Below are 27,692 nucleotides of genomic sequence, written 5' to 3'. Positions count from 1 at the left end.
CTTCACTGTCCATCCACCCGTGGTATCTGACAATTTGGACACAGCCTCCTTCCCCACCATCGTTCCTTCAGTGAGCCAGTCAGGAGACAAGGCTGAACAAAGCCATGAGCGAGAGGAGCTGCTGAGGGAGTGAAAGAACTGACTCTCACTGACACGGTCGCCTGGACAACCGGGTAGAGACGAGGAAGTGGAAAGGAAAGAAAGAAGGACCAGAAAGCATAAAGGAGAAGAAAACAACATCACTAACTGCTGAGACTGTAGAGGATTTCAACAGAGTGAGGAAAAAGGGGTATTTCTTACCCCGGTCATTTCTTGGTATAGGCTCTCTGTTATGTACATTCCTTGGTGTGTTAAAAACTATGTTAGTAAATCATATATAAAACAATCATTTTTTTGTTCAGGTCACAACAACGTATAAAAAGATGAAATTGCAGGGCACAAGTTCACCTCAGAAGAGGACTACCTAGGCCAGAGCATTTAACCTGTAATCATCTCAACTCATCAGGTCCAGGTAAGACTCTTGTTCACTGCTCACTGTTGTATGAGCACATTTAGACGGGAATCAGGTATTATCATGATCAGATCGTTGTAGATCAGTAATTAAATCAATGCTTGAGTAATTTACTTGGATTATATTAAACACACTTATCTCTAAAAATTATGAAGAAAGTCAAAGGTTTATTACATCAGTGAAAGTCCATCTATCTACGTGTAGGCATAATAAAGAGTAGGCGCACTGCACTGTGCACCATAATAACTGTTAAGTAGATAAGCTTTAGCATTAATGATTTAATGTGTCGGTATAGGCATGTGATTTTTTTGTGTAAATGTAGATTTATGTTCAATATAATATAAAACCAACATTTTTAGTCGTAATTATTATAGCCTACTATTATATTATACTACAGAATTATAACAATTCACTGGCATTTTTCTTCAATGTGATATAAACCTAATTATTCAGTAGTAATTATTATAGTCTTCTAATATAACATTATACTACTGGAAATATTCATCAAAGTAGATGAAATTGCACAGTAGATCTTTAGGATCCTTCACAAATAGTGTGGATACCCTTCAATGTGCTGTTTTCCACTGTGGTTATGCACGCATCACTGATAACAAGCCCAACACTGTCATAGGTGTAATGGATCATATGAGGGACCAATAACCTCAAAAACAAGGGACTGGGTGTGAAGAATTGAGGCATCACCTCCAGTAGACATACAGCTCAGAGAACATACATGAGCATTAAGCAATATGCTGTATATCTAAAGAGCATCCCTTTAAACCAAGTGGTATGCTTACTGTACACCAGGCTGATTGTGTGGGGCAAGAAACAGGGTGTGATATCCATATTGGATGAGATGGGGGGAAGATGAAAAAAGAGGGAGGGTTGGGTGAGATGGTGTGGGCTATTTTTAGATGTTGTCAGTAACGAAGGTTACAAATCACCCACCTTTGTAGATGCACACGTGCACACGCACGCACACAAGCACGCACGCACGCGCGCGCACACACACACACACACACACACACACACACACACACACACACACACACACACACACACACACACACACACACACACACACACACACACACACTCTCATACATATGGAGAAGCAGTACCCGAAAACAAGATGTGGGGAGAAATGTGAAAGACAGAGGGAAAGTGACAGATGGGGTACACACAGTATGACTGGAAGATGAGTTTAAGGCATTCAGACTCAAGGAATGCAGGGGATGTTGAGAGCTCTCGCATCACCTGTACAGTGTACAGGGAACCATCTGGCACAGGAAAACACAATTCAGTACATTCTAGCATTACACAACCAGGGATGCAGTGGAGGCTAAAGCTGCCTCAACTCTCTTTAGGTATACAATAGTCGTACTAATACATGCCATTTTTTTCTCTTAAATACAGTTAACCCATTTTCTTTTAAATGGTATTCTATTATGTGCAATGGAGGTCAAGTGAATTCAGGCTTTGTTATCCAAACAAACTATGCCAGGTGATTTCACTAATTACTTCCATGCGCCCTCTGGCTGAATTAAGGTGTGCCAACAATTACTTATTATATAATCCAGGGTATTGTTTGACTGGTTTGACAATTTTAATACATTCAGACCTTGGCATATAATTGAATACCAATGCATTATAGTACAGTATATAAAATGCATTACATACTTAAGAATATCTGATTTAGAGAAGTATGAATGAAAAATGTATCTTCCCCTAAAAAACTGTAAATAATACATATATTATATATTATATATATACTCTATATATATATATATATATATATATATATATATATATATACACACACACAAACATGCACACGCACACAATCTCTCTCCCTCATACTGTATATACAAGTTTTAGTTTTCACTGAACTACCAGCACAGAGAGTTCCCAAGTGAGTTTTAAGTGAGTGTGTGCAAGGTTATTCACCAGATGAAGCCCAACGAAGGCCATATTATTCATCTAATTGACAGGGTGAAAATACAAGTATAAGTTTGGCTTCTAAGCAATTAATATTTAATAAAAAGGGAAAAGAAAACCAGGAAAAAGTCTTCCAACCCCATCCAATAAATATTGCTAACACTTAAGGCTACAGTCAAGAGAACTAGCTACAGCTCACTTTTAAGGATGACAAAATCATGCTGACTGAACCATTTGCAAGACTGCTTATGCCCATGGATACAGCTGGACTCTGCCAAATTACATTCTACTTTTTAATCTACACCTGCACACATTTTCAAATTGACTCTGTACTCACACTCATTGGTAAGAAATGGCAATGTTGAATGTTTTTGGCAGCTTGTAAACACATTATTCATTCCCAGCTCAGTGCTGCATGCATTACTTTGCAGTTGCGCGCGCCACTTATAATTAATGTACATTAGGTGTGTAGCTGGCAGTGAGGAGGGCTTGGATTCATCAACAACAGACAAAAGGATTTCTCCCCAGGCCCCATCAGGGAGGAGATTATTTGATGTTGATGCATTGTAGTGGCGATCTTGCAAAAGGCTCCACTATACAGTAGCCTACCATACAGTGGTTCTGAGACAAAAGAGTATTAGCCATGTGATATAAGTTCACTAATGCTTTGCAGCAATCTTTTGATGAGTGGCCCAAAGTATCAGGCCTTTTTTTATGTCTTCCTGTTACTGATCAGCACTTTTCAAAGTTGAATCAGACATAGGTCAAGGGCAGGCTGTAACATAATGATTATAATGGAGATGTACAGATTGTCCCCTTATTCAGTTTGAACAGCGAGCAAGTAGCCTACTTGCCTCGATCACAGATGTTTAGATGTTAATCATTTGTTTGAAGTTGATTGCTAATGTACAGCAACCTATATAGGACGCTCCTATCCTGTGTCCTCAACACCCACCCATCCCCACCAACAGTCTCTCTCTCCTTTCCCTCCTGCTGCTTTCTACTTTCCGTTGATAAATATCTTGGGATGGAATGGGTCAAGTAACATTTTACAGTTTTATAGTACTTTACAGTAAGTAATTGTAATCTACTGCAGTTTATAGAACACAATATCCACCTCACATACATTTAGAACGGTTCCCCAAACCTCTAGGTTATGATAACTCTTAGTTCAATTTATAATTGGTTAATTATTGTTGTTGTTTTGTTCAAAATTAACTGAAAGTAATCAGGGTAAATCACTCTGTTTATGTATGCTACCAGGATAGATTACTGGTTACCATTATATGCAACAATATGACACAGAATACCTTCCCTATCTTGTTGATGAGTTTGTCCTCTGAAGGGGCGGTAAGTTCATATTCACACTGTGTGTAGACAGATGTTGGTCTGCCATACTCCCACTAAAAGATATATTGGTGCCCTTTTCTGTCCTTGAATGAGTGATATGGCATCGATTATACAGGGTGCTGTGCAGATTAAAATGTGGTTTTGTTACGCCTACAGGAATATTTTCACAGGGTATCATAAATCAGAGTTTTTCCATTTAATTGTTGAATTGTCCCTCACTGCCTCAGAACCCCCCCGCCCCCCCCCCCACACACACACACACACACACACACACACACACACACACACACACACACACACACACACACACACACACACACACACACACACACACACACACACACACACACACACACACACGCACAATTAAAATGGAAGCTTTATTTTTTACTGTGATTTGCTTATATAATGTGTTAGAAAACATTTAATCAATTTACAAATCTCAGATTTAAACCTGACTGTTAGTATGTGATTATTATGTAATTATTAGCCTACTTCCTTAGGGAGAGAAAAAAAAGCCTGGTATGACGATTATAAGTAAAGTATATGGATTTCAGTATCATGTCAGTATCATGGTCAGTATCATGGTCAGTATCATGTCAGTATCATGGTCAGTATCATGTCAGTATGATGGTCAGTATCATGGTCGGTATCATGGTCGGTATCATGTCAGTATCATGGTCAGTATCATGTCAGTATCATTACAGTATCAGGTCAGAATCATGTAGCCAATCTTCCATCATCATCCCAATAAAAAATATGCAACTACACACAATTCAGAAACCACGCCTCATTTGACTGCAGAGTTAATGAAAAAAGTTTTGCATGAAATTAAGAAAATGTGCACTTGAATATTAAACTGCCACTCCCGCCCAAGAGCACCTCAGCTCCCCCCTTTAAAGTACATTGCTTCCAGCGCCCCCAAACTTCTCTGTACACCCCCTGGGGGGCTGTACCGCCCCCGTTGAGAAACACTTACTTAAATTAAAGAGTTATGGAAATCCACCTAAAACACATTGGTTCTGAAAAATGCTATGATTGCTACATGTTGGACAGATCTGTCTAGATTGTGGAACATGTGGAACATCTCTCCCATTATAAAAAATAAAATGAGATAAGACTTGGTTGATTATATCACCAAGAAGACTGAGCTGCTCCTTTAACAGTGAACAGGAGACCAATTTTGAGGCCACACTGACAGAACCCAGGCTGATTCTGCATTAATATACAACACATTCTCTGGTTTCTTACTCAGTACCACAAATAAACCTTCTGTTGTCAGATCTCATACACAAAGCCCCTGTCTTTAATCTTTTGAATGTCTGTTACATTCAATATAGGACACCATCCTTGTTTTTCTGGATTCTAGCTTCAGAGAGCTATTCTCATATTCACATCTATTGATTAAATAATAAAATCCTATTGAATCCTATTTCACAATGGATTTTCACTTTAACAAATGAGCTGAGCACAGCTATCTTTAGCACATAATTCAAGGTCCACTGTATCACCTGGCTAACCTTTAAGTCCCCATCTAAAAAGAATAGATGACTTACCAGTTCGTTTTTAGCAAGCTTACTGACATTTCAATGCAAACTCTATGTAAAGAAAAAGCGCCAATTGCAAGACATAAAAAACATTCCATGGCTCCCTCTAATATCCCACTCATCTTACCCCTTGGCATTAATTACACAATTGAGATGATTTAATTTGCAACAATTCAGACAAACCCAAGTTGACTGCTGGAAGTGGTACACAGAACGCTGCCACAGACACTTGTGTAATGTTGGTGTATATGCTGACAGTGAGAATAATTAAATCACAGCTCTTACCCTGTCTTAGTCTTGGGCCTTATATTGTGATCAGCATCTTAAAACAGGGCTCAAGTCTGCTGCTCTCTGCACTAGGTCTAGTCCAGGGGCCAAGCCATATTTTGGTACCACCTAAGGTGACCGTAAAGTTTTTGTATTTTTGTCTTCCTACATGTCTCTAGTTTATATTTTGGTATGATAACCCTTCCAATCTTGTAGCTTAATGGCAGTTATCACTACCTACCGGCTAATGTATCCGGTAGGAGACACAAAGTAGAATCTTTGTGTCTCCTACACCCGGGCATCAAATTATTGCGACAAAAAACAAAATATATCCATGTATTCAAGGCTTCATGGGGTGTGCAATTGATAACTTCTCAGATTTTTGGTGTTTGCAAAAAGACTGCTTTCCATAAGCTTGTAAAAGTTGACCCTCCTTCGGTCTAGGGTGGTCATAGCTGAATGGGTAGAGAGTCCCCCTGGGAAACTTAAAGGAGGAGTTCACCCAAAAAATGATTTATTCTCTATCAATTGCACACCCCATGAAGCCTTGAATACATGGATATATTTTGGTTTTTGTCGCAATAATTTGATACCCGGTTGTATTTCCTGTAGGAGACACAAAGATTCTACTTTGTGTCTCCTACCGGATACATTAGCCGGTAGGTAGTGATAACTGCCATTAAGCTACAAGATTGGAAGGGTTATCATACCAAAATATAAACTAGAGACATGTAGGAAGACAAAAATACAAAAACTTTACGGTCACCTTAGGTGGTACCAATTTGTGAAAATATCAGTGTTGGCCCCTGGACTAGTCTACAGTATGCTAATATACGGCTGCCCTGCCCATTTCCCACTTGAGCCTAGAGTATGAGACCAATGACACAAGCTGTTTGCATGCACACTAACGCCATGCACACGTTATGCCATTGGTTTGCTGGCTGTGCTTTGCAAATTAAGCTCAAGTCCCTCCATCCTGACTGCCAATGTAAATTGGTATAAGCCAGCTCTTTTTTGCACATGTTCACCAGCCCAAGGAGAAGAATGGTGTCAATGTTAGTGTAAGCCTACCAGCAGTGACGGAAGAACTATGTTGATTGTTTTTCTCAATGTAAAAGTAGCAATACCACAATGTTGTACTCTGTTACAAGTAAACATCCTGCGTTCAAAATTCATGTACTCATGTACTGGAGTAAAAGTACCCATTATGCAGAATGGCCTATTTCACATTGTATTATTGGATTGTAATTAGTTATCCCATTAATGTTGCAGGTGGTAAAGGTGCTGCTGATTTTAATTATGTTACATTGTGCTGGTAGCTTAACCTATAATACATCTATGTAGTGGAGAGTAGAAGTATAAAGCATCAACTAATGGAAATGTAAAGTAAAAGAACCTCAAAATTATACCTAAGTACAGTACTTGGGTAAATGTATCTAGTTACTTTCCACCACTGCCTATCAGTGATAAGGTGCTGCTGTGTTCTCTCTGTGACAGGTGCCAACATGGACTTTGAAGATGAGCTGTTGGTATTTCAAACCAGCTGGCGGGGAGAGGAAGAGGAGGAAGAGGAGGTGGAGCCCGAAGAAGAGGAGGCTGTTCCACAAACAGCAGGAGGAGGGAGCTGCCTCTCTGGACCTACTGCAGTGTGTGGGCTATGGAGGGCTGTGGGCTATGTGGGCACACAGCCCTGGACCAGTGGGCTCGTTTTAGGGGTAGGAGTCCTGCTTCCCTGTGCCCTGTCCGCCTACATGTTCCTCTACTGCCCCCCACTGGACATAGACCTCTCTTACAGTGCCTTTGAGGTCCACAGTCACTTCTCTGCAGAGAGGTTCGATGCCCTCACAGTCGCCATTAAGACTCAGCTGGGGGGATCCTGGGACAGGCGAAGGCGTGACTTGGATGACTTGGAGTCCACAGCCCTGCTGGAGCTTCTGTTGGACAAGCTGGGCAGTCAGGGAGATGCAGCATTACAAAATAATTCTACCTCCTTTTCAAATAAGCCATTACAAACAGAGGCTCGTCACCAGAGAGCAGCTGAGAGTGGAGATAAGAGGACAAAGGGTTGTTTGAGCAGCGAGCAGGAGACGGAGACTCACAAGAGCTTGACAGGCAGTATTAAAGCAAAGACAGGATCGAGACTATGGGGTAGAAATAGCACTCTGCCTCTCACCAGGAGGCGCAGACTCGCACCAAATTACTTGTACCTGCAGAGCCAGGCTCTGTGGAGGATCGAGCTGGTGTTTGTAGCTCAAGGGGAGGGTGATCTCAACATCTTCACCCCTGAGCGTCTCCAGACCATCCACCATGTAGAGCACCTGCTCATGCAGCATCCCCAGTTTCATCAGTTCTGCTGGAAGCCCCTGGAGGTGTTGAGGGACCTGCCCCTGGGACCCTCCTACTGTTCTCCACCAAGCTCTCTCCTGTCTTACCTCTTCCCCAGCGAACGAGGAGGGAAGATCTACTACGATGGCATGGGCCCTGACCTGGCCGACATCCATGGTGAGACTAAAAGTCACAAATGTTCTAAAGTCTTTTAAAGCAGTGTTTCCCAACCTGTGGGGAAGGAGGGGCAGCACCAAATATCACAGGGCCTTGTCTGTTTGGACACTGTTTGTCACAGTGTGAGCTTGTAGATCGGCAATTTTTGGTCTGTGTGTGTGTGTGTGTGTGTGTGTGTGTGTGTGTGTGTGTGTGTGTGTGTGTGTGTGTGTGTGTGTGTGTAGATCTCAGCTTGTGTCAAGTAAAAAAGTTGGGAGCCACTGTTTCAAAGGCATATCTCTCATCTCTCATCTCTCCATCCTCAATGGTATCCTCGTGAGGGTTGGTGATGGTTTGCCTTGTTTTTTTGTGTTTATTCCGCAGGGTCTCTGAGCCTGGCCATCACACACCCACAGTTCTACTGGTACGTGGATGAGAGTCTGTCCCCCGAGCATCTCTCCTCCTCTCTTCTGCGCAGTGAAATCCACTTCGGAGCTCCGCTTCCATCCTACTACTCTGTCCAGGACAGAGCGGAAGAGCAGAGGAGCCGCTTCAAAAGCTTTGTGGTGCAATATGCTAAAATCTTGGCCAAGCAATCCACCAGGTAGGCACAAGAGGGACAGCGTGAGAATATTCACTAAACGATTGCAACTGTTGCTACACAATTGCAATGGTATAATTTCTTTCTTTCTAAGAACGTTGCAATTTATCACAAAGTGATCATCTTATCACAAAGTGTCGTACTTATGAATATAGTTGTCATTACATTGATTATATATTGAGACCTTACTGTCAGTCATATAGGCCTAATTATACCATACTTCAGTACAATCTTCCTTACATACACTGTATACAAGAGCTTTTAATAGTTTTAATACAGAAACACATTTTAAATGCTATGGAATGTGTAAACTTTTGAAGCTCAATATCTCAAAACCACCCTGAACACAGATAAAACCGTTTAATTCCAAGGTCATGATATACATAAATCTTTGCATGCAATGCATATTACATAATAACAAAACAGTGATTCTCAACCTGTGGGTCGGGGCCCACTGGTGGGCCTTGAGGATATTGCAAGTGGGCAAGATTTTAATGATAATATAACATTAATAAAAAAAAAAAATAATAAGGTAAAAAAAAAAAAGTATGGTATTTTTTCTTTACAACTTTTAAAAATGAGTTTTCATTGTGATACCGATGAATAGAAACTTAAATACTTAAAAAAGAACACAAATTAACATGTTCTGAAAATGCGCGCGCATGCCCTCCCATCTGACCACTTAACACGGCAGCCGTCAGGGCCCACTTAACATTTCCAAGTTATCCAGAAATGGTTGAGTGCATTAAAACACCATGATGATGTCTGTGTGTGCACTGTGCACGTCTCTTGGTTCAGCCAGGTGAAGGTGCTGTATGGGGGAACAGAGCTGTTTGACGATGAAGTGAGGCATACCTTCTACAATGACATGATGCTGGCCATCATCAGCGGAGCCTGCATCACCGTGCTGGTCTTCGTCCTCACCTCCTTCTCTGGTGCAGCATGACCTTATATTATTAAGTACCCCTTTATGTGTATTATTACACCATATCTCTGCAGGAAGCGGATAACAGTGGTTCCCAAACCTTTTAGCTCGGGAAAAGATTAATTTGAATCTCATCAGACATCAAACTGGCAGGTGAAAAAATGGCTTCAAAAGTGATAAAGAAAGTCAATGAAAGAACACGATTTTTGGGCAGGATTTCCTCTGTAGTCAACAAAAGTGCTCTCAAGACTCTAGTTGGAGCCCTCATTCAATGCCATTTTGATTATGCTGCAATTGTGTGTTTGGCATTGAACACTGGAACATGTTTTGTAAACAAAAATTGCACAGTGCCGATATGACAAATAACTTAAATATACAAAGCAATGACTGACATATTTAATCATTTTATACTTTCACAACGCAATGAGTTTGAAGATCAGCTATTTCCACCCACATTTCCACCCATTAATGTTTGAAAATGTATGAAGGTTTTTCAATATGGAGGCGATTATGCAAAATAATTGCAATTATCTCAAACAATTGCGATTAGGTGATTATGTAATAATTGTGACAGGCCTAACCCCATCTTATTTAAATAGGCATCGACCTCCTGAACTATCAGTTGTCAGTCTGTTTCAAATTTGGCAGGTGAAATGCTGATATAATGTACTGCCTGTCTTTTTTGTGTTTGGGTGTCTCTTGCAGTCTTTCTGACATTCTTTGGACTGGCTAGCATTGGACTGAGCTGCCTCATGGCTCTTTTCTTGTACCATGTTGTCTTCGGGGTGAGGTATCTCGGCATTCTTAATGGAGTGGCTGCCTTTGTTATCATCGGCATTGGTGAGGAGACATTTTCATACTCCATAATGCTTGTGTTTTTAATGTGTATACAGAACACAACCTAGTGTATAGGGTTGGCAACTACCTGAAATTCAAATAAGTCCCTTATCCCTAAGAAAAATAAGGGACGCCTAGAAAAAGATAAAATCTCACTGTATATAAGTACAGCATATTATATTAAGCACTTGAACCCCAATTGATTCTCAAAAATAAGGAACAAAGTGTGTCCCTTTTCAGTTCAATAAGGCAGTGGTTCTCAAACATTTTCATATCAAGGACCCCCAAATTGACACTTATTAGCCCGTGGACCCCCATTTGAAAAAGATATGCCAGGGACCCCCATAAGAGAAGATTTTTTATAGCTCTAGCAGTGATTCTCAACCATTTTAATTTCAAGGACCCCCAATTTGACATGCATTAGGCTATGGACCCCCATTTAATGGCATTTCTATCTCTGGGACCCCAATTTATATTGTAAAATCAATGTTAATTTAACTGAGAGTGTACAAATGGATCCGGTAGGGTCCATTTGGTTCCATTTGTACACTCTCAGAGTTACAGACCCATATGGGTCCATTTGGTTCACTATCCATGATTTAGCTGCGGACCCCCTGGAACTCCCTCAAGGACCCCCCGGACCCCACTTTGAGAACCAATGCCATGGGAGACATGTCTTTTAGTTTCCAAATAAGGGACAATTCCAATTTCAAGGGATGGCCCTTGTAGCAACCCTACTATAGTGTGCCAAGACAGATTGTGTGAACACATTCAGCCAAACAACTGATTCAGACTACAATATCACAATAACTATGGAGGTCTCTCTGTAACTCATTCTCTTTCCTATTGCCAGGTGTGGATGATGTGTTTGTCTTCATCAGCACCTTCAGACAGGCCTCTCATCTGCATAAGCCAGAGGAGCGTATGGTGTACACAATTAAAACAGCTGGTCGAGCAACGTTCCTCACCTCCTTCACCACTGCGGCTGCCTATGCCGCTAATACCTTCTCTCAGGTAATCACGTCAGCGAAACCCAACATTTAATAGGATTTGAGAATGTCGTGTGTGACGTACTCTCCTAATGTGACAGAAATACCGCTCTCAGAAGTGTCAATTTAATGTGATAAGCACAAAGTGAATCGCTCAACGTCCTCTGCTCTTCTTTTTAACTGCTAATTAGATTCCAGCCGTGCATGACTTTGGTCTATTCATGGCCCTCATTGTCAGCTGCTGCTGGCTTTCAGTGTCCATCCTAATGCCAGCTGCCCTGTGTATCTGGACCCAGTGTGTTCAAGTCCAAGAACATGCCTGGTTGAAATGGTAAGGCAAGGTTTCCTTACTTCTCTCTGAGTGGCAGTTTGTACATGCTGAGTAGTGCCACCGTGAGTGACATGTGATTTATGTCTAGCATCTGTCTCTCTCACCAACCTTCCTCGTCCCGTTAAAGGTGCAAGTCATTTGCGGGCCTGTCAGTGAGCCACAGTCCTTTGTCGGATGATGATGATGATGTGGCACTCTTGTCAGTGGAGATGGAGCCAGGTGAGATTGTTATCTCCCTGGTATTGAATGAATGATGGGTGAAGAATGGGTGATGGGTGAAGAATGAGTTCGGCTTGTAAAACGCTGGTGTCCATCCAAGGCACCACTGAGCACAGCTATTTGCCTCTCCCCAGGGTCCTGTGACGCAGATGGAGATGCAGCCATTCTGTCCCTGTCTGTGGAGACACCTCTCTCTACCTCAGGGCAGCACAACGTGGGTGTGGTGAGCACAAATCTCCAGTGGGCCCTGAAGCACTTGGTGGCAGAGCCAGCTGTACAGAGGCGGAAGGCTATTCTAGGTGAGAGTGACCAGTTGACCACACACTGCAAGAGTTCACTGAGATTCCAGCGGGTTCACGTTTCGGTAAATGCCCAGCAATGGCCGGGTAATTGCATGGGTGAAATAGTGTTTCTCTCCCTCTTGCTCTTCCTCTCCCTCTCTCTTTAGATCTCACCCTCTCACACTCCCTCACTCCCTCTCTCCATCTCATCTCACCCTCTCACTCTCTCTCCCTCCCCCTCTCCATATCCTTCTTTCACTCAGTCTGGATGTCTGTGTGTGTGTGTGTGTGTGTGTGTGTGTGTGTGTGTGTGTGTGTGTGTGTGTGTGTGTGTGTGTGTGTGTGTGTGCGCGTGCGTGTCTCTCTCTCGCACACGCACACGCACGCACGCACGCACGCACGCACGCACGCACGCACGCACGCACGCACGCACGCACGCACGCACGCACGCACACACACACACACACACACACACACACACACACACACACACACACACACACACACACTTTTGCCATATTGTTACCATTGGAGCAAGTCTTTATTTTTTTGCATCTGCGGTTTCAGTTGAGTTATTGAGTTTTGCGTTAACTGACAGTTTGTCCTGCAAACGCAGGTGCACACAAACGTGCTCACACGCACACACAGACAAACATGCACGCACTCTCGGCTGCTTTTTGTTATGTCGCACACTTTTTTTGTTCGCCAATTGAACCGAACACTGTTTGATTTAATTCAATGATGGGAAAAAAAACTTTGAATTAAACTACTTTTGCCATGCTATGTTAGTCAGTTGGTAGATTTAGTGAAGCTTCGTTTAATGTAGAGTAATCTGAGTTCCCAGAAGTTTTCGCCAGCTCTGGCGAGGAACTTCTGGGCCAGAGCCCTGGTATTTGTGGGCGGGATGTACCTTACGCTCTGAATCTGAGCGGACACGCCTCTTACCGGTCTGAGAGCTGTGCAACTCGTCTAAAAAGTCCGACGAGAGGCAAACAGCAGTACACAACAATGGCGGCCGAAATTTCTCAAGGGGAAATTGCTTCCCGTCGATCCTATTTAGATGCAACACCCACTGCATGTGGATCCCGCCCCCTTTTCTTCATTGGCTGTTGATTTGAATCACAACGCAGTGGCCGCGCCCCTGCTGTCCAAGCTCCGACGCTAACCCTCCCAGACTAAATGTAGAGTAACTAGCTTGTTCAAGTACAGGCAGAGACGATAATTACAACTGGTAATCACATGCTACGCCACTCTTTCAAAGTCTTATGTCTGACTCTGAGAGCATTCAAACGAGACCAAGCAGTGTTTAGTCAGAGAGAAAAATGGAGATAGGTATTAGGGCTGCCTCTTGGCAAAGATTTGCGCTCTTCTGCACTACTACCTGTCTAGTTATTGTTTCTCTCAGTTGTTTTAAAATGTTGCGCCATTTCCAAGCAACTTTGTTTACTCTATCCCTGGAATTAAAATTGAACAAGCAGGTACAATGAATTATTCATACACTCTATTCAAAAGTGATTGTAATTGATCTGTACGTACCGCCGTACCGGCTCCTTGTGTGTCCCTCAGCTGTTCAGTCACTGTCACATTCAAGATTCAATCATTCATTACCATTTCAATGAATCATTGATTGGAATTTGTATTGGTGTGTGTGCGGGTAAAATAATACAATTCAAAATAACAAACAAAAAACACTAGGGGTTAAGTTCATGGCCTGAACTGATGATGAGGTGTAACATCCTCTTCCTTGTCATTGTTTACTATTCTCTTTCTCCTCGTCCCCAGGTGTGTACCTTTTCGTTCTGCTGGTATCTGCTGGTTGCTGCTGTCTCCTGAGGCCTGCCACTCATGCTCCTCTATTGTTCCGTCCTGACACTAACCTACAGACTCTACTGGCGCTGAGAAGCAATCTCAGTGGCCAAGGCATTGCTTGCCCCATGTGCTCTGGTGAGACCTTCCGTATGTCAGAGACAGAGACCCATTCTCTTGTCCAGCACTCTGATCTCTAAAATGTGCATTGTGTCATGCAGGAGTGTTTATGGAGAAGCCCCATTCTTTGTCCAGTCCTGCTCGCACGTACACGTCGACATTCAAGTTTTCCACCCGCCCTGGGCATACACATAGCCCTGCAAATGCCACTACGTTTCAGAAGGATCCAGCAAAACCAAGCTCTAACTCCAACACTACAGGTAAAGGATTCTGTGGTTATTTTTGACAATACTTAAAAAACGTGGAATATTGCACACAGGCCCACCACTGTTGCACTTGTCACTGTAGGCCCGTTGATGACGGTATTCATCTCAAAGTTGGAGTTAGGAGTTTCTACCCCCATTTACCGCTACTCCCTTAATGCCAGTGTTCCCTCACCGTGGAAGCTGTTAAGCCTAGAACACGGAGAATTATCAACATTTCAGGTCAGGAAAGAAAACAGACAAATTAGACTCACACCTCTTAAGACGTGTCAATAAATGAGCCCTAATCACTTCATGACTAATGTTGTTTTTCCTACTAGGCTTATAATCAGCCTCACAGCAACTACAGCACCCGAATGACGGTGTGTGTGTCCCATGTATATCGGCCCAACCCCAGCTGGATGATCTCATCTCATGTGTGTGACCCCCATCACGGGTGGACGTATGATTTCTCTTTCTACGTGGCATCCTCTCAGCAACAGAACAGCAGGTGAAACTAAATGAGAGCCGTGGGAAGCAAAGCATGCATAAATCAGTTTAGTTGGTGGATTTGTTTTTCACAGGCGAGATGTGAATTACATTTCACCAGGAGGCTGTACTTTGCCCAGCAACGTCTGCGACCTCATCCCAGCAGGGTGTGTGCCAATCCGCCTGGCTGTGGAATCAGCTTTGGGCCTAATGGACCCACAAAGGGTATCTTTTATGTCCCCATCCCCTGTGGTAAGTGAGGAAGGGGTGTGTTGTGTCTGAAAGCATCATTAATACAAAATAACTGTAGCGCTTGCATGCTCCGCTTTGGTTTTAGCATGTATTTTAAATGAATGCTGATGAGAGTTTTTTTCCCCCTCTATTTTCAAAGATCCTACACTGGCTGCAAAATTGAAACATTCATCCAAAACCTTTGGCTTCAATCCGTGTTTCAGCGGTGTGTGCGGCCAGCCAGCAGTGCGCCCTCTTGTGGACACTGGCGCTATGGTGTTTGTAGTGTTTGGAATCCTGGGGGTCAACCGAACCCAACGCATGGACAACCATGTCATTGGCGATATGGTGAGGCGCACCTGCTTCTGTGTGACACCAAAATCAATACAGCGCAACCACAGTTTTAATAACTTCTTCTTGTGGTATTGACGTCTACTGTACATCATTCTCTCCAAAGGGCAGTGTTATATTGGATCCAGAATTTGATATCTTCCAAGAGATGGGGCATCTTTGTAAAATCTGTAAAGTCGTTAGTGCAAATAAACAGCTTGTGAAGCCAGGAGGAGCCCAGTGTTTGCCTTCAGGTAACAAGACATAGAAACTATTGACAACCTTGGATGAAATATGTCTCTGATTTATGACAGTCTCCTCCTCTCAATCCCAGGCAACAAGCTGTCCTCTATTCTGCCTCTTCTCCATCCTGAATGTCATTCTCTCCCTGAGCCCAATCTCCTACCTGGACAACTGTCTCATGGAGCCGTGGGAATGCATGGAGGCAAGGTTCGCTGGCTCTCCATGGCCTTTGAGTCTGTGAGTACTGTTAATGTTGATACTATATATCTCTCCATAATATATTTGTAATACTCAGCAGTGGTGGACAGTAACTGAGTATTTTACTTGAGTAATTCTGTTTTTGTCCTGTTTTTCAAGTACTTTACTTGAGTATTTGTATTTTTGGATACTTAGGACTTTCACTCCACTACATCCCTGTGTTCCATCACAGGTTTCTTTAGTGCGCCAAGTGATCGTCTGGATGTAGAGAGTAGGACATCCTTGGTGGGATTTGAACCATAGACCTTTGGACCATGTAGACATGTTTTAACACAGTGAACCACCGTGCTCTGTGTTTCAACAAAGTGTTATTAATGCTAGAAGTGTTGCACTTGTTAGTAGCCTTGTTTTATTGTATGTCAGCTATTGGAAAAGTGATTCATTGATCTTATTGAGAGTTTAAAACTACAGCCAAGCCCTTGTTGGACAAGGTTAAATGGTATGGCAGAACATGATGATTTAATCAAGATTAATCATGATGATATTCACAAGGATCTTGTCCATTTCCACTTGACCTGAAGTACAATTAGTAAACTGGTATCATCCCACAGGGGAAATTCAGTTTTATCCACCTGAATGATTGCCTCGGTTTGGAATTGTACCTGCAACCTTTTGATTCCCAGGCAGTCACTCTACCCATTGAGCCATGGCTGCCTCTGTAAAACAGCTCAGGGGTTCTTAAACATCTTCATGTCAAGGACCCCCAAATTGATTATGTATTTGGCAAATATTTTGTGCCATAAGAAAGATAAGATAAGAAAGTCAATCCCGTGACTTGCTGCTTGCCAGACAAACTCTTAACCCAGATAGACATTTTGGCTCCTAACCATTCAAGCATCTAGACATGCAACTGCACAATAAACAATAGAAAATTATGCAGTTGCAATGTTCTAGTTTTAGTTTTATTTGTCTTGTTGTTTGTTGTTACTCAAAGGAGAAGAAAAGCTATTCTTACATAAAAGTTCAAGTGGGTGTTATTTCTTTTGCCATAACCCTCCAATGTTATTGTATGGAAACGGGGGGGGGGGGGGGGGGGGGGGGGGGGCAACACTGCAAGTGACCCTGTTTGTATGTATGTGTGAGCACGGCCTCAACAGCTGCAGCTGATTGCAACACAAACATGCAACCAGTTACACTAATTAAACATAAACAGAAGACAGTGCAACACAATGACACACACACACACACACACACACACACACACACACACACACACACACACACACACACACACACACACACACACACACACACACACACACACACACACACACACACTAAAATGACTGATCTACAATTTGAGTAAAAGTACTTAAAGTACTTAAAAGTAACTGAAGTGACTAAAAGTAACTACAGTGGTAAAAAATGTATCAAAGTGAGTAAAAATATGTATATGTAATATGTATTTTCAATGAGTACAAATACTAAAGAGTACTTAGAATTAGTAAAAAACTCAACTCAAACTAAAACAACTCTCAAATCAAACTGGTGCAAAAAAAAAGAAAAAGATTCAAAAAACTAAAACAGTAACATGATGCAACTAAAAAAGATACATTAAACTGTCAGATAAAACTAATAATATGAAACGATGACAAAAATAAAACCTCAAGTTAATAGGAAGTTACATACAATTAATAGATAGGATATAATAAATAGGATATAAATAAATAAATCACTTTGCTTAATATGTACATTTCTTAAGCTCCTCCCTCTGGAGGTGGGCTCCATGCTACTTCCTATACCGGAGCTAAAAGAGAGCGTGAGGAGGGAGGCGGGCTGCCTCCATACTTCTCGCCTTGCAAAGACTAAAAATAAAGATTCAAACTCACAACCTTTGCTTAAAACCATCTGTTACCAACATTTATTCTGCAACCAACATTTACTCTTTCATTGACAGCAAATAAGAGAGATGATTAGATTTAGCCTTACTAGTAATGTCATTCAAATCCATACCTTTTATTGTCTTATCTTAGTCATTCCTTAGATGTATATTACCTAAACAATATCAACCAGAACGTTTTTGTTTAATCAAGTACATTTGCTGATATCACTTTGGATCATTACAGTAATAAAAATGTTTACATAATTTGTCGAAGATTATTTAGAAAACAGGGTTTCTCAGCATTATGTCCCCTGCCAAAAATACAATAGAGATAATAATAATAATAATAATAATAACAATAATAATAATAATAAGGTAGCACTTTACAATAATGACCCGTTATAAAGCATTTATAAACGTTTATAAGTAGTTTGTAGACTATTAACAAATCATTAACAACCTGTTTGTTGACATTCGTAAATGATTACTAAAACCTTTATAACTACAGTTACAAATCATTTGTAAAGTATTAGTAAGTAGTGAACTATTCATGAATAAGCCATTTATATACATCTGTAAAAGATTATTAAATCATTTGTAACGACCCATTCTAAAGCATTTATAAACGTTTATAAGCAGTTTGTAGACTATTAACAAATCATTAACAACCTGTTTATTGACATTCGTAAATGATTACTAAAACCTTTATAACTACGGTTACAAATCATCTATAAAGGTATTAGTAACTATTCATGAATAAGCCATGTATAATACATCTGTAAATGATTATTAAATCATTTGTAACTGATGTTACATAATAAATACAAGCTATTGGTAGCTTGTTCATGTTTAACATATGCTTTGTTAAACATTCCTAAAGTATCTATAAATCCTTAGTACATGTTATTATGTGCCCTATAGTAAAGTGAAGACAGTTCATCATTTACAACTGTCTGTTAATGTGTTTGTTCATGTTTAACATACTTTGTAAAACATTCCTAAAATATCTATAAATCCTTTGTACATGTTATTATGTGCCCTACAGTAAAGTGAAGACAGTTCATCATTTATGACTGTCTGTTAATGTGGACTTTCTCCTTACCTGTTGCAAACTACCTGGCTTTCATGAATGCAGACACCAAACAATTACTAGAATTATCATTCATGTTAAGCAAATGATGCGTAAGACATTCGTAAAGAGTATGTAAACCATTTGCAGACGTTATCATGAGCCTGAGCCTAGTTGCTTCTTTTGGGCTTGTTTTCATAGACCTGTCCGCTTGTTTCTTTTGCAAAATCTGGCAACACACTGATTACCTGCATTACACCTGCAGTAGCCTACTAGGGAGGAAGTGAACAGTGATGCAGTTGCAGACTGGACAGAAATATGTCTAATTCATGTTTTATGTGTTTTAACTGTCTTGTTGCAGGTGATCGAGGTAACATAAAATGGCTAATCTTACACACATGAAGTAGCATTATGACTAGGGGGTATTTTGATGGTGGCTGTTTGTATCCACAATGTTTGTTTTGATGTGTAGGCTAGTAATGTCCTCCATGCTTAGCAGTTTAGCTTAGCAGCTAAAGCTAACTTGCACTGGGAGGTGGTGACTGCAGAGGCTCCAAGCTGCTACTCTGTGATTCTGTTGTGATTAATGTCTTTGTTTAAATGTCAGTGTGTGTGCTGTGGCCAAGAGTTGCTACATTTTATATCTTAATAAATTGTTGTATACTTGTATACTATATAACGTTACTTTTGCCACTTTTTGATGTCACATGTTTTACTAATCACTGTTAAACATGAAATAATAATGCATAGTCTTCACTTTACAACAAGGCCCATGATAACGTTAGCAAATGGTCAACACACTCTTTACGAATGTCTTACGAATCATATATTAAACATGAAAGATAATTCTAGTAATTGTTTGGCATCTGCATTCATGAAAGCCAGGTAGTTTGCAACAGGTAAGGAGAAAGTCACATTAACAGACAGTTGTAAATGATGAACTGTCTTCACTTTACTATAGGGCACATAATAACATGTACTAAGGATTTATAGATATTTTACTCTACTCAGAGTCATAAGTTTACAAAATGTACTAAAGTACAGTGAACGTCTGTGCGGTTTGTCTTCATCACTGAAAATAACGTACATGTAAACTGATATAAAACTGCTGTCATGTGCAGTTGGGGTGAAGAAACACAATCATTTCACTCCAAATAATACCTATTTGATTTGACATCCTGACTTGCTGCTGTAGCTGAGGCTTGAACCTGTTACCTGCGGCTCACTAGTCAGTGACTCTATCCATTCACCTACAGCTGTTTCCTTGGAATCTGTGGTTCTGAAACCTTTTGTTGTCAACCCCTCAAATTGACATGTATTTGGGCAGTGGACCCCAATGTGAAAAGATGTAGTGTCAGGGCCCCCCATGAAAAAGATTTATATTTATGCTGTAACACATTTTTTTAAAGTTATTTGTCTTGTTTGTTGTTCAAGTCAAAGCACCGGGAAGGCTGTACTTGTCAGCCATCTGTTAGCTCAATGGGTTGAGACGCAGTATTCATGATCCAGAGGCCATGAGTTCAAATCCCATTGATGTCTTTCCTATGATTCTTTCCTTTGCAGACTGGCTTCCAGAAGATCAACTGAAAACTACCAGGAAGGCTATATTTGTCATCCAACTGTTAGCTCAATGGGTTGAGACGCAGTATATATGATCCAAAGGCCATGAGTTCAAATCCCATTGATGTCTTTCCTATGATTCTTTCCTTTGCAGACTGGCTTCCAGAAGATCAACTGAAAAGTACCAGGAAGGCTGTACTTGTCAGCCATCTGTTAGCTCAATGGGTTGAGACGCAGTATTCATGATCCAGAGGCCATGAGTTCAAATCCCATTGATGTCTTTCCTATGATTCTTTCCTTGAGTGGGTTCGATTCCCACTCCGAGTCATGTGTCCCCGGTAACTTGGGGCAACGGATAAATTGACTGATATCCTTCGTGATGCTTCCCTTTGCAGAATAACTTCTAGAAAAACAAGTTAAAACCACCAGGAAACCTGTAACTCAGCCAACAGCATAGCTCAACTGGTAGAGCGTCTGTCCAATAACATGACTTGACTTGACTTGACTTGACTTGAGTGGGTTCGATTCCCACTCGAGTCAAGTGTCCCCGGTATCTTGGGGCAACGGATAAATTGACTGATATCCTTAGTGATGCTTCCCTTTGCAGACTAACTTCTAGAAAACAAGTTAAAACCACCAGGAAACCTGTAACTCTCAGCCAACAGCATAGCTCGACTGGTAGAGCTTCTGTCCAAAAACATGACTTGACTTGACTTGAGTGGGTTCGATTCCCACTCGAGTCAAGTGTCCCAGGTAACTTGGGGCAACTGATAAATTGACTGATATCCGTAGAATAACTTGTACAAGTTATTCTACGGATATCAGTCAATTTATCCACTTGACTCGAGTGGGAATCGAACCCACTCAAGTCAAGTCAAGTCATGTTTTTGGACAGACGCTCTACCAGTCGAGCTATGCTGTTGGCTGAGAGTTACAGGTTTCCTGGTGGTTTTAACTTGTTTTCTAGAAGTTAGTCTGCAAAGGGAAGCATCACTAAGGATATCAGTCAATTTATCCGTTGCCCCAAGATACCGGGGACACTTGACTCGAGTGGGAATCTAACCCACTCAAGTCAAGTCAAGTCAAGTCATGTTATTGGACAGACGCTCTACCAGTTGAGCTATGCTGTAGGCTGAGAGTTACAGGTTTCCTGGTGGTTTTAACTTGTTTTTCTAGAAGTTAGTCTGCAAAGGGAAGCATCACTAAGGATATCAGTCAATTTATCCGTTGCCCCAAGTTACCGGGGACACTTGACTTGAGTGGGAATCGAACCCACTCAAGTCAAGTCAAGTCATGTTATTGGACAGACGCTCTACCAGTTGAGCTATGCTGTTGGCTGAGAGTTACAGGTTTCCTGGTGGTTTTAACTTGTTTTTCTAGAAGTTATTCTGCAAAGGGAAGCATCACGAAGGATATCAGTCAATTTATCCGTTGCCCCAAGTTACCGGGGACACATGACTCGGAGTGGGAATCGAACCCACTCAAGGAAAGAATCATAGGAAAGACATCAATGGGATTTGAACTCATGGCCTCTGGATCATGAATACTGCGTCTCAACCCATTGAGCTAACAGATGGCTGACAAGTACAGCCTTCCAGGTACTTTTCAGTTGATCTTCTGGAAGCCAGTCTGCAAAGGAAAGAATCATAGGAAAGACATCAATGGGATTTGAACTCATGGCCTCTGGATCATGTATACTGCGTCTAAACCCATTGAGCTAACAGTTGGATGACAAATATAGCCTTCCTGGTAGTTTTCAGTTGATCTTCTGGAAGCCAGTCTGCAAAGGAAAGAATCATAGGAAAGACATCAATGGGATTTGAACTCATGGCCTCTGGATCATGAATACTGCGTCTCAACCCATTGAGCTAACAGATGGCTGACAAGTACAGCCTTCCCGGTGCTTTGACTTGAACAACAAACAAGACAAATAACTTTTAAAAAAATGTGTTACAGCATAAATATAAATCTTTTTCATGGGGGGCCCTGACACTACATCTTTTCACATTGGGGTCCACTGCCCAAATACATGTCAATTTGAGGGGTTGACAACAAAAGGTTTCAGAACCACAGATTCCAAGGAAACAGCTGTAGGTGAATGGATAGAGTCACTGACTAGTGAGCCACAGGTAACAGGTTCAAGCCTCAGCTACAGCAGCAAGTCAGGATGTCAAATCAAATAGGTATTATTTGGAGTGAAATGATTGTGTTTCTTCACCCCAACTGCACATGACAGCAGTTTTATATCAGTTTACATGTACGTTATTTTCAGTGATGAAGACAAACCGCACAGACGTTCACTGTACTTTAGTACATTTTGTAAACTTATGACTCTGAGTAGAGTAAAATATCTATAAATCCTTAGTACATGTTATTATGTGCCCTATAGTAAAGTGAAGACAGTTCATCATTTACAACTGTCTGTTAATGTGACTTTCTCCTTACCTGTTGCAAACTACCTGGCTTTCATGAATGCAGATGCCAAACAATTACTAGAATTATCTTTCATGTTTAATATATGATTCGTAAGACATTCGTAAAGAGTGTGTTGACCATTTGCTAACGTTATCATGGGCCTTGTTGTAAAGTGAAGACTATGCATTATTATTTCATGTTTAACAGTGATTAGTAAAACATGTGACATCAAAAAGTGGCAAAAGTAACGTTATATAGTATACAAGTATACAACAATTTATTAAGATATAAAATGTAGCAACTCTTGGCCACAGCACACACACTGACATTTAAACAAAGACATTAATCACAACAGAATCACAGAGTAGCAGCTTGGAGCCTCTGCAGTCACCACCTCCCAGTGCAAGTTAGCATTAGCTGCTAAGCTAAACTGCTAAGCATGGAGGACATTACTAGCCTACACATCAAAACAAACATTGTGGATACAAACAGCCACCATCAAAATACCCCCTAGTCATAATGCTACTTCATGTGTGTAAGATTAGCCATTTTATGTTACCTCGATCACCTGCAACAAGACAGTTAAAACACATAAAACATGAATTAGACATATTTCTGTCCAGTCTGCAACTGCATCACTGTTCACTTCCTCCCTAGTAGGCTACTGCAGGTGTAATGCAGGTAATCAGTGTGTTGCCAGATTTTGCAAAAGAAACAAGCGGACAGGTCTATGAAAACAAGCCCAAAAGAAGCAACTAGGCTCAGGCTCATGATAACGTCTGCAAATGGTTTACATACTCTTTACGAATGTCTTACGCATCATTTGCTTAACATGAATGATAATTCTAGTAATTGTTTGGTGTCTGAATTCATGAAAGCCAGGTAGTTTGCAACAGGTAAGGAGAAAGTCCACATTAACAGACAGTCATAAATGATGAACTGTCTTCACTTTACTGTAGGGCACATAATAACATGTACAAAAAGGATTTATAGATATTTTAGGAATGTTTTACAAAGCATGTTAAACATGAACAAACACATTAACAGACAGTTGTAAATGATGAACTGTCTTCACTTTACTATAGGGCACATAATAACATGTACTAAGGATTTATAGATACTTTCGGAATGTTTAACAAAGCATATGTTAAACATGAACAAGCTACCAATAGCTTGTATTTATTATGTAACATCAGTTACAAATGATTTAATAATCATTTACAGATGTATTATACATGGCTTATTCATGAATAGTTACTAATACCTTTATAGATGATTTGTAACCGTAGTTATAAAGGTTTTAGTAATCATTTACGAATGTCAATAAACAGGTTGTTAATGATTTGTTAATAGTCTACAAACTGTTTATAAACGTTTATAAATGCTTTAGAATGGGTCGTTACAAATGATTTAATAATCTTTTACAGATTTATATAAATGGCTTATTCATGAATAGTTCACTACTTACTAATACTTTACAAATGATTTGTAACTGTAGTTATAAAGGTTTTAGTAATCATTTACAAATGTCAACAAACAGGTTGTTAATGATTTGTTAATAGTCTACAAAGTACTTATAAACGTTTATAAATGCTTTATAACGGGTCATTATTGTAAAGTGCTACCAATAATAATAATAAAATCTGTTTTAATTTGATATTTTAAAATAAAGTAAAAAACAATAATAATCTTAAAATATTGCAATATCTCTCATTTTTATGTTGTTACAGTCTTGACATTTTCATGCGCATTTGTAATGTTCATTGTGAACAATGGTGCAAATGTCTTTTCAAATTAGATGAAAGCAACATGACTGTACAATGTACATTTGAACAAACCTGATACATGGCTTTAAAATAAGATTTTTTTTTTTTTTTAATTGTCATCTTGCCAACACCATTTTGTCACTGACGCAACTATACTTTGACTCAAGTACTGGTGTTGAGTACTTTGTCCACCACTGGTATTCAGTTCCATTTATACTAATCCCTGCTTCCTTCTATTCCATCTTTTCTGTAATTCCCAAGACCACATACAAGGGGAAATCCTCCTTTCAGACCTACTCAGACTTCCTCCAATGGGAGACCTTCATCCGTGAGCAACTTGCTGCCCTGCCGCCATCCTCTGCCCTGCAACGAGGTTTCCAGACCTGTGAACACTGGAAGCAGATTTTCATGGAAATTATAGGCAAGTGAAAACGTGACTGGCATTTCGCTGGTGCTGGGCAGAAACCTTGTATCTCCATATTCCATACTTTACTATACTACAGTGTCACAGTAAAGTTGCAAAAATAGCCGATCTACAAGCTCACAACATGTGACAACGCGTAAAAGGGACACAGATAGACGAGTACAACGGGTACTCTAACAGCGGATACTCTGGCAACACGTACAACAGCATAACTAGTTGGAGCGTGCCTAACGGCCAACGCTCTAGTTTTGTTCATTCATAATCTCAGATCCACCGTCCAACCCATCCTACAATTAGTCTTGCCCAAATATGGAGTTCCACACTGACATCATGTAGTTACTAGACCCGATCTTGTTTTTACATAGTATACTGTAGTATGACATTTGTTACGTATGGAATCTATCTATATATATACAATTTGAATCCTGCGCCATGTCGGTTGTCCGTATGCGACGCCAGTGTGACGGTGTGACGTAATCTGACATCACGATGACAACGCCAGTGTGACGTAATCTCACGACAGCATGACATCACATGACATCACATCCTACCTATAAATTCTAGGATGCCGTCAGATCGCACCAGTTCGACGGCTTCCATAGTGATAAATAGTAATAATCTATACAAGGAACTCTCTCCACCACAAGAACTCTCTCCACCACAATGACGACAACTTCACCAAAGCCACAACGGCTGGAGATACAACGCCAGACATGGCGCACTGCAAAGTGAACGACGCGTCACGCTAGACGTTCGGGCCGCATAGCGGCCCGAACTTCTAGTATATATACAATTTGAATCCTGCGCCATGTCGGTTGTCAGTATGTTTGTCAGTATGTTGTATGTACGTTGCATCACTCCGAATATGGACACAACGCCAGTGTGACGTAATCTCACGACAGCATGACATCACGCATGACATCACATCCTACCTATAAATTCTAGGATGCCGTCAGATCGCACCAGTTCGACGGCTTCCATAGTGGGTTTTGGTCATTGGAGAGGTGATGCACGTCACCTCTTTCTGAAGTGGGTACTTTCAAAGCCTGCCGTGGATTTAGGAGAGCACAAAACTCTCTCTCACACTGTGAGGTGCCTGTAAGGTGGCACTGCAAAGTGAACGACGCGTCACGCTAGACGTTCGGGCCGCGTAGCGGCCCGAACTTCTAGTATTATACAATGACTCGTTTATGGCAATATAGTATAGAATTTAAACAGTTTGCACATTACATGACTACTATCCCTTCACATCACTTAATGCACCAAAAAGAGAGTGATGTTTCAGGCAACACAGGCACTGTCATGCTTTATGTTTACTATACTGTATATTTCTTATTTGTTCTCCGAGATGTGTGTTGCAATTTCACCATTTGCTTCATAACTGTCATTTGTTTTGCGCCTCTAGGCCACCATAGTTTCATGGTGTGCCTGGAACATAAATTGAAGGCATTTCTCCCTGGTCTCTCTGTAGGAGTGGAAAGTGCCCTCTGGAGTCTGCTGCTGTCTCTCGCCATCTGTGTGGCAGCTGTGTCTGTATTTACTGCTCATCCACTTCTGCTACTGTCAATACTGCTTACCATTCTAGGTAAAAGAGTGAGGAGTCTAGAACTTGATATAACTGCATGATAATGAATGCTAAATGTTGAGCTATAGTTGATCAAATCACTGGTTCTCAAAGTCGGGTCCGGAGACCACCTAAGGGACTGTAACTCTGAGAGTTAAATTAACGCTGATAATTTTACAGTGTGGATAAAAATAAAAATAAATCCATTTGTACTCATTTTGGATCCCTGGTGGGCCCCGGACCAGACATTGAGAAACAATGGATTAAATCACATCCTAGATGTCCTTATTTCCCTGAGTTCATGCGATTGTAATTGTGAGCTCTAAATTCTTCGTAGGAGTGGTTTGTCTGGTGGTGGCAGTCATGTACTTGCTGGGCTGGGAGATGGGAGCAGTGGAAGCCATCTCTCTGTCTATACTCGTGGGCTCTTCAGTCGACTACTGTCTGCACCTAGTGGAGGGATACCTATTGGCCTGGGAAACCGTTCCCTCCACACCGGGACACACTTTGGTATGTGTCTGCTCTGTTGATCACGTTACTCAACCATGATGAGCAATCTGAACAAACTTCCCTCCGAGGGCTTGTATTCGGTTTACATGAAGCTGTGTCAAACTGATGATGAGTCAGTTTCTCTATTTAATAGGGAATGAATTGCCCCGGGAGCCGTAAACAAATAGGAGTGGCTCCTTCCATTCATCTGCCTGTGCATTGTTTTTCAGGGCCTCGCAGCAAAGAGGCAGAGGCGGACCTTGGAGGCAGTCAACCATGTGGGCGTTGCCATAGTGTCCAGCGCTGTCACCACAGTGATCTCCACGGTTCCCCTCTTCTTCTGCGTCATTGTGCCTTTCGCCAAGTTTGGCCAGATTGTTGCCATTAACACAGCCGTCTCCATCTTGTTCACACTGACTGTGACCGTGGCTATGTTGGCCAGCGTGGCCCCTGGCAGCTTCACCAGACCTCCCGGGGCCGTGCTCAAGGCCAGCCTGGCTGTGATGTTGACCACAGCCCTGGGAGCTGCCCTGTGCTGGGCAGGAGGACAGCTGGGGCCACAAGCCTGGAGTCTAATCACCGTGTAA

At 41.3% G+C, this 27,692-nt stretch overlaps 1 protein-coding gene across 1 annotated transcript; it reads left to right on the top strand.

The window, feature by feature from the left end:
* Positions 1–401: 401 nt before the first annotated feature.
* On the top strand, positions 402–27,692 carry disp3 (dispatched RND transporter family member 3; the record flags this gene model as incomplete). Its single annotated transcript, XM_084055489.1, has 21 exons — positions 402–511; positions 7,111–8,115; positions 8,479–8,698; positions 9,494–9,630; positions 10,326–10,460; positions 11,311–11,471; positions 11,638–11,777; positions 11,905–11,996; positions 12,131–12,295; positions 14,060–14,221; positions 14,305–14,463; positions 14,552–14,688; positions 14,787–14,956; positions 15,056–15,186; positions 15,326–15,513; positions 15,623–15,749; positions 15,830–15,975; positions 24,890–25,049; positions 26,524–26,637; positions 26,954–27,126; positions 27,336–27,692. Exons 2-21 carry the CDS (start codon positions 7,119–7,121, stop codon positions 27,690–27,692), a joined length of 4,071 nt encoding a protein of 1,356 aa, XP_083911615.1. The 5' UTR covers positions 402–511; positions 7,111–7,118.

Source organism: Gymnoscopelus microlampas (genome assembly GCF_963454915.1).
Source record: "Gymnoscopelus microlampas genome assembly, chromosome: 4".
In the NCBI taxonomy this organism is placed as follows: Eukaryota; Metazoa; Chordata; class Actinopteri; order Myctophiformes; family Myctophidae; genus Gymnoscopelus; species Gymnoscopelus microlampas.
This window is presented reverse-complemented; position numbering and strand designations above follow the sequence as displayed.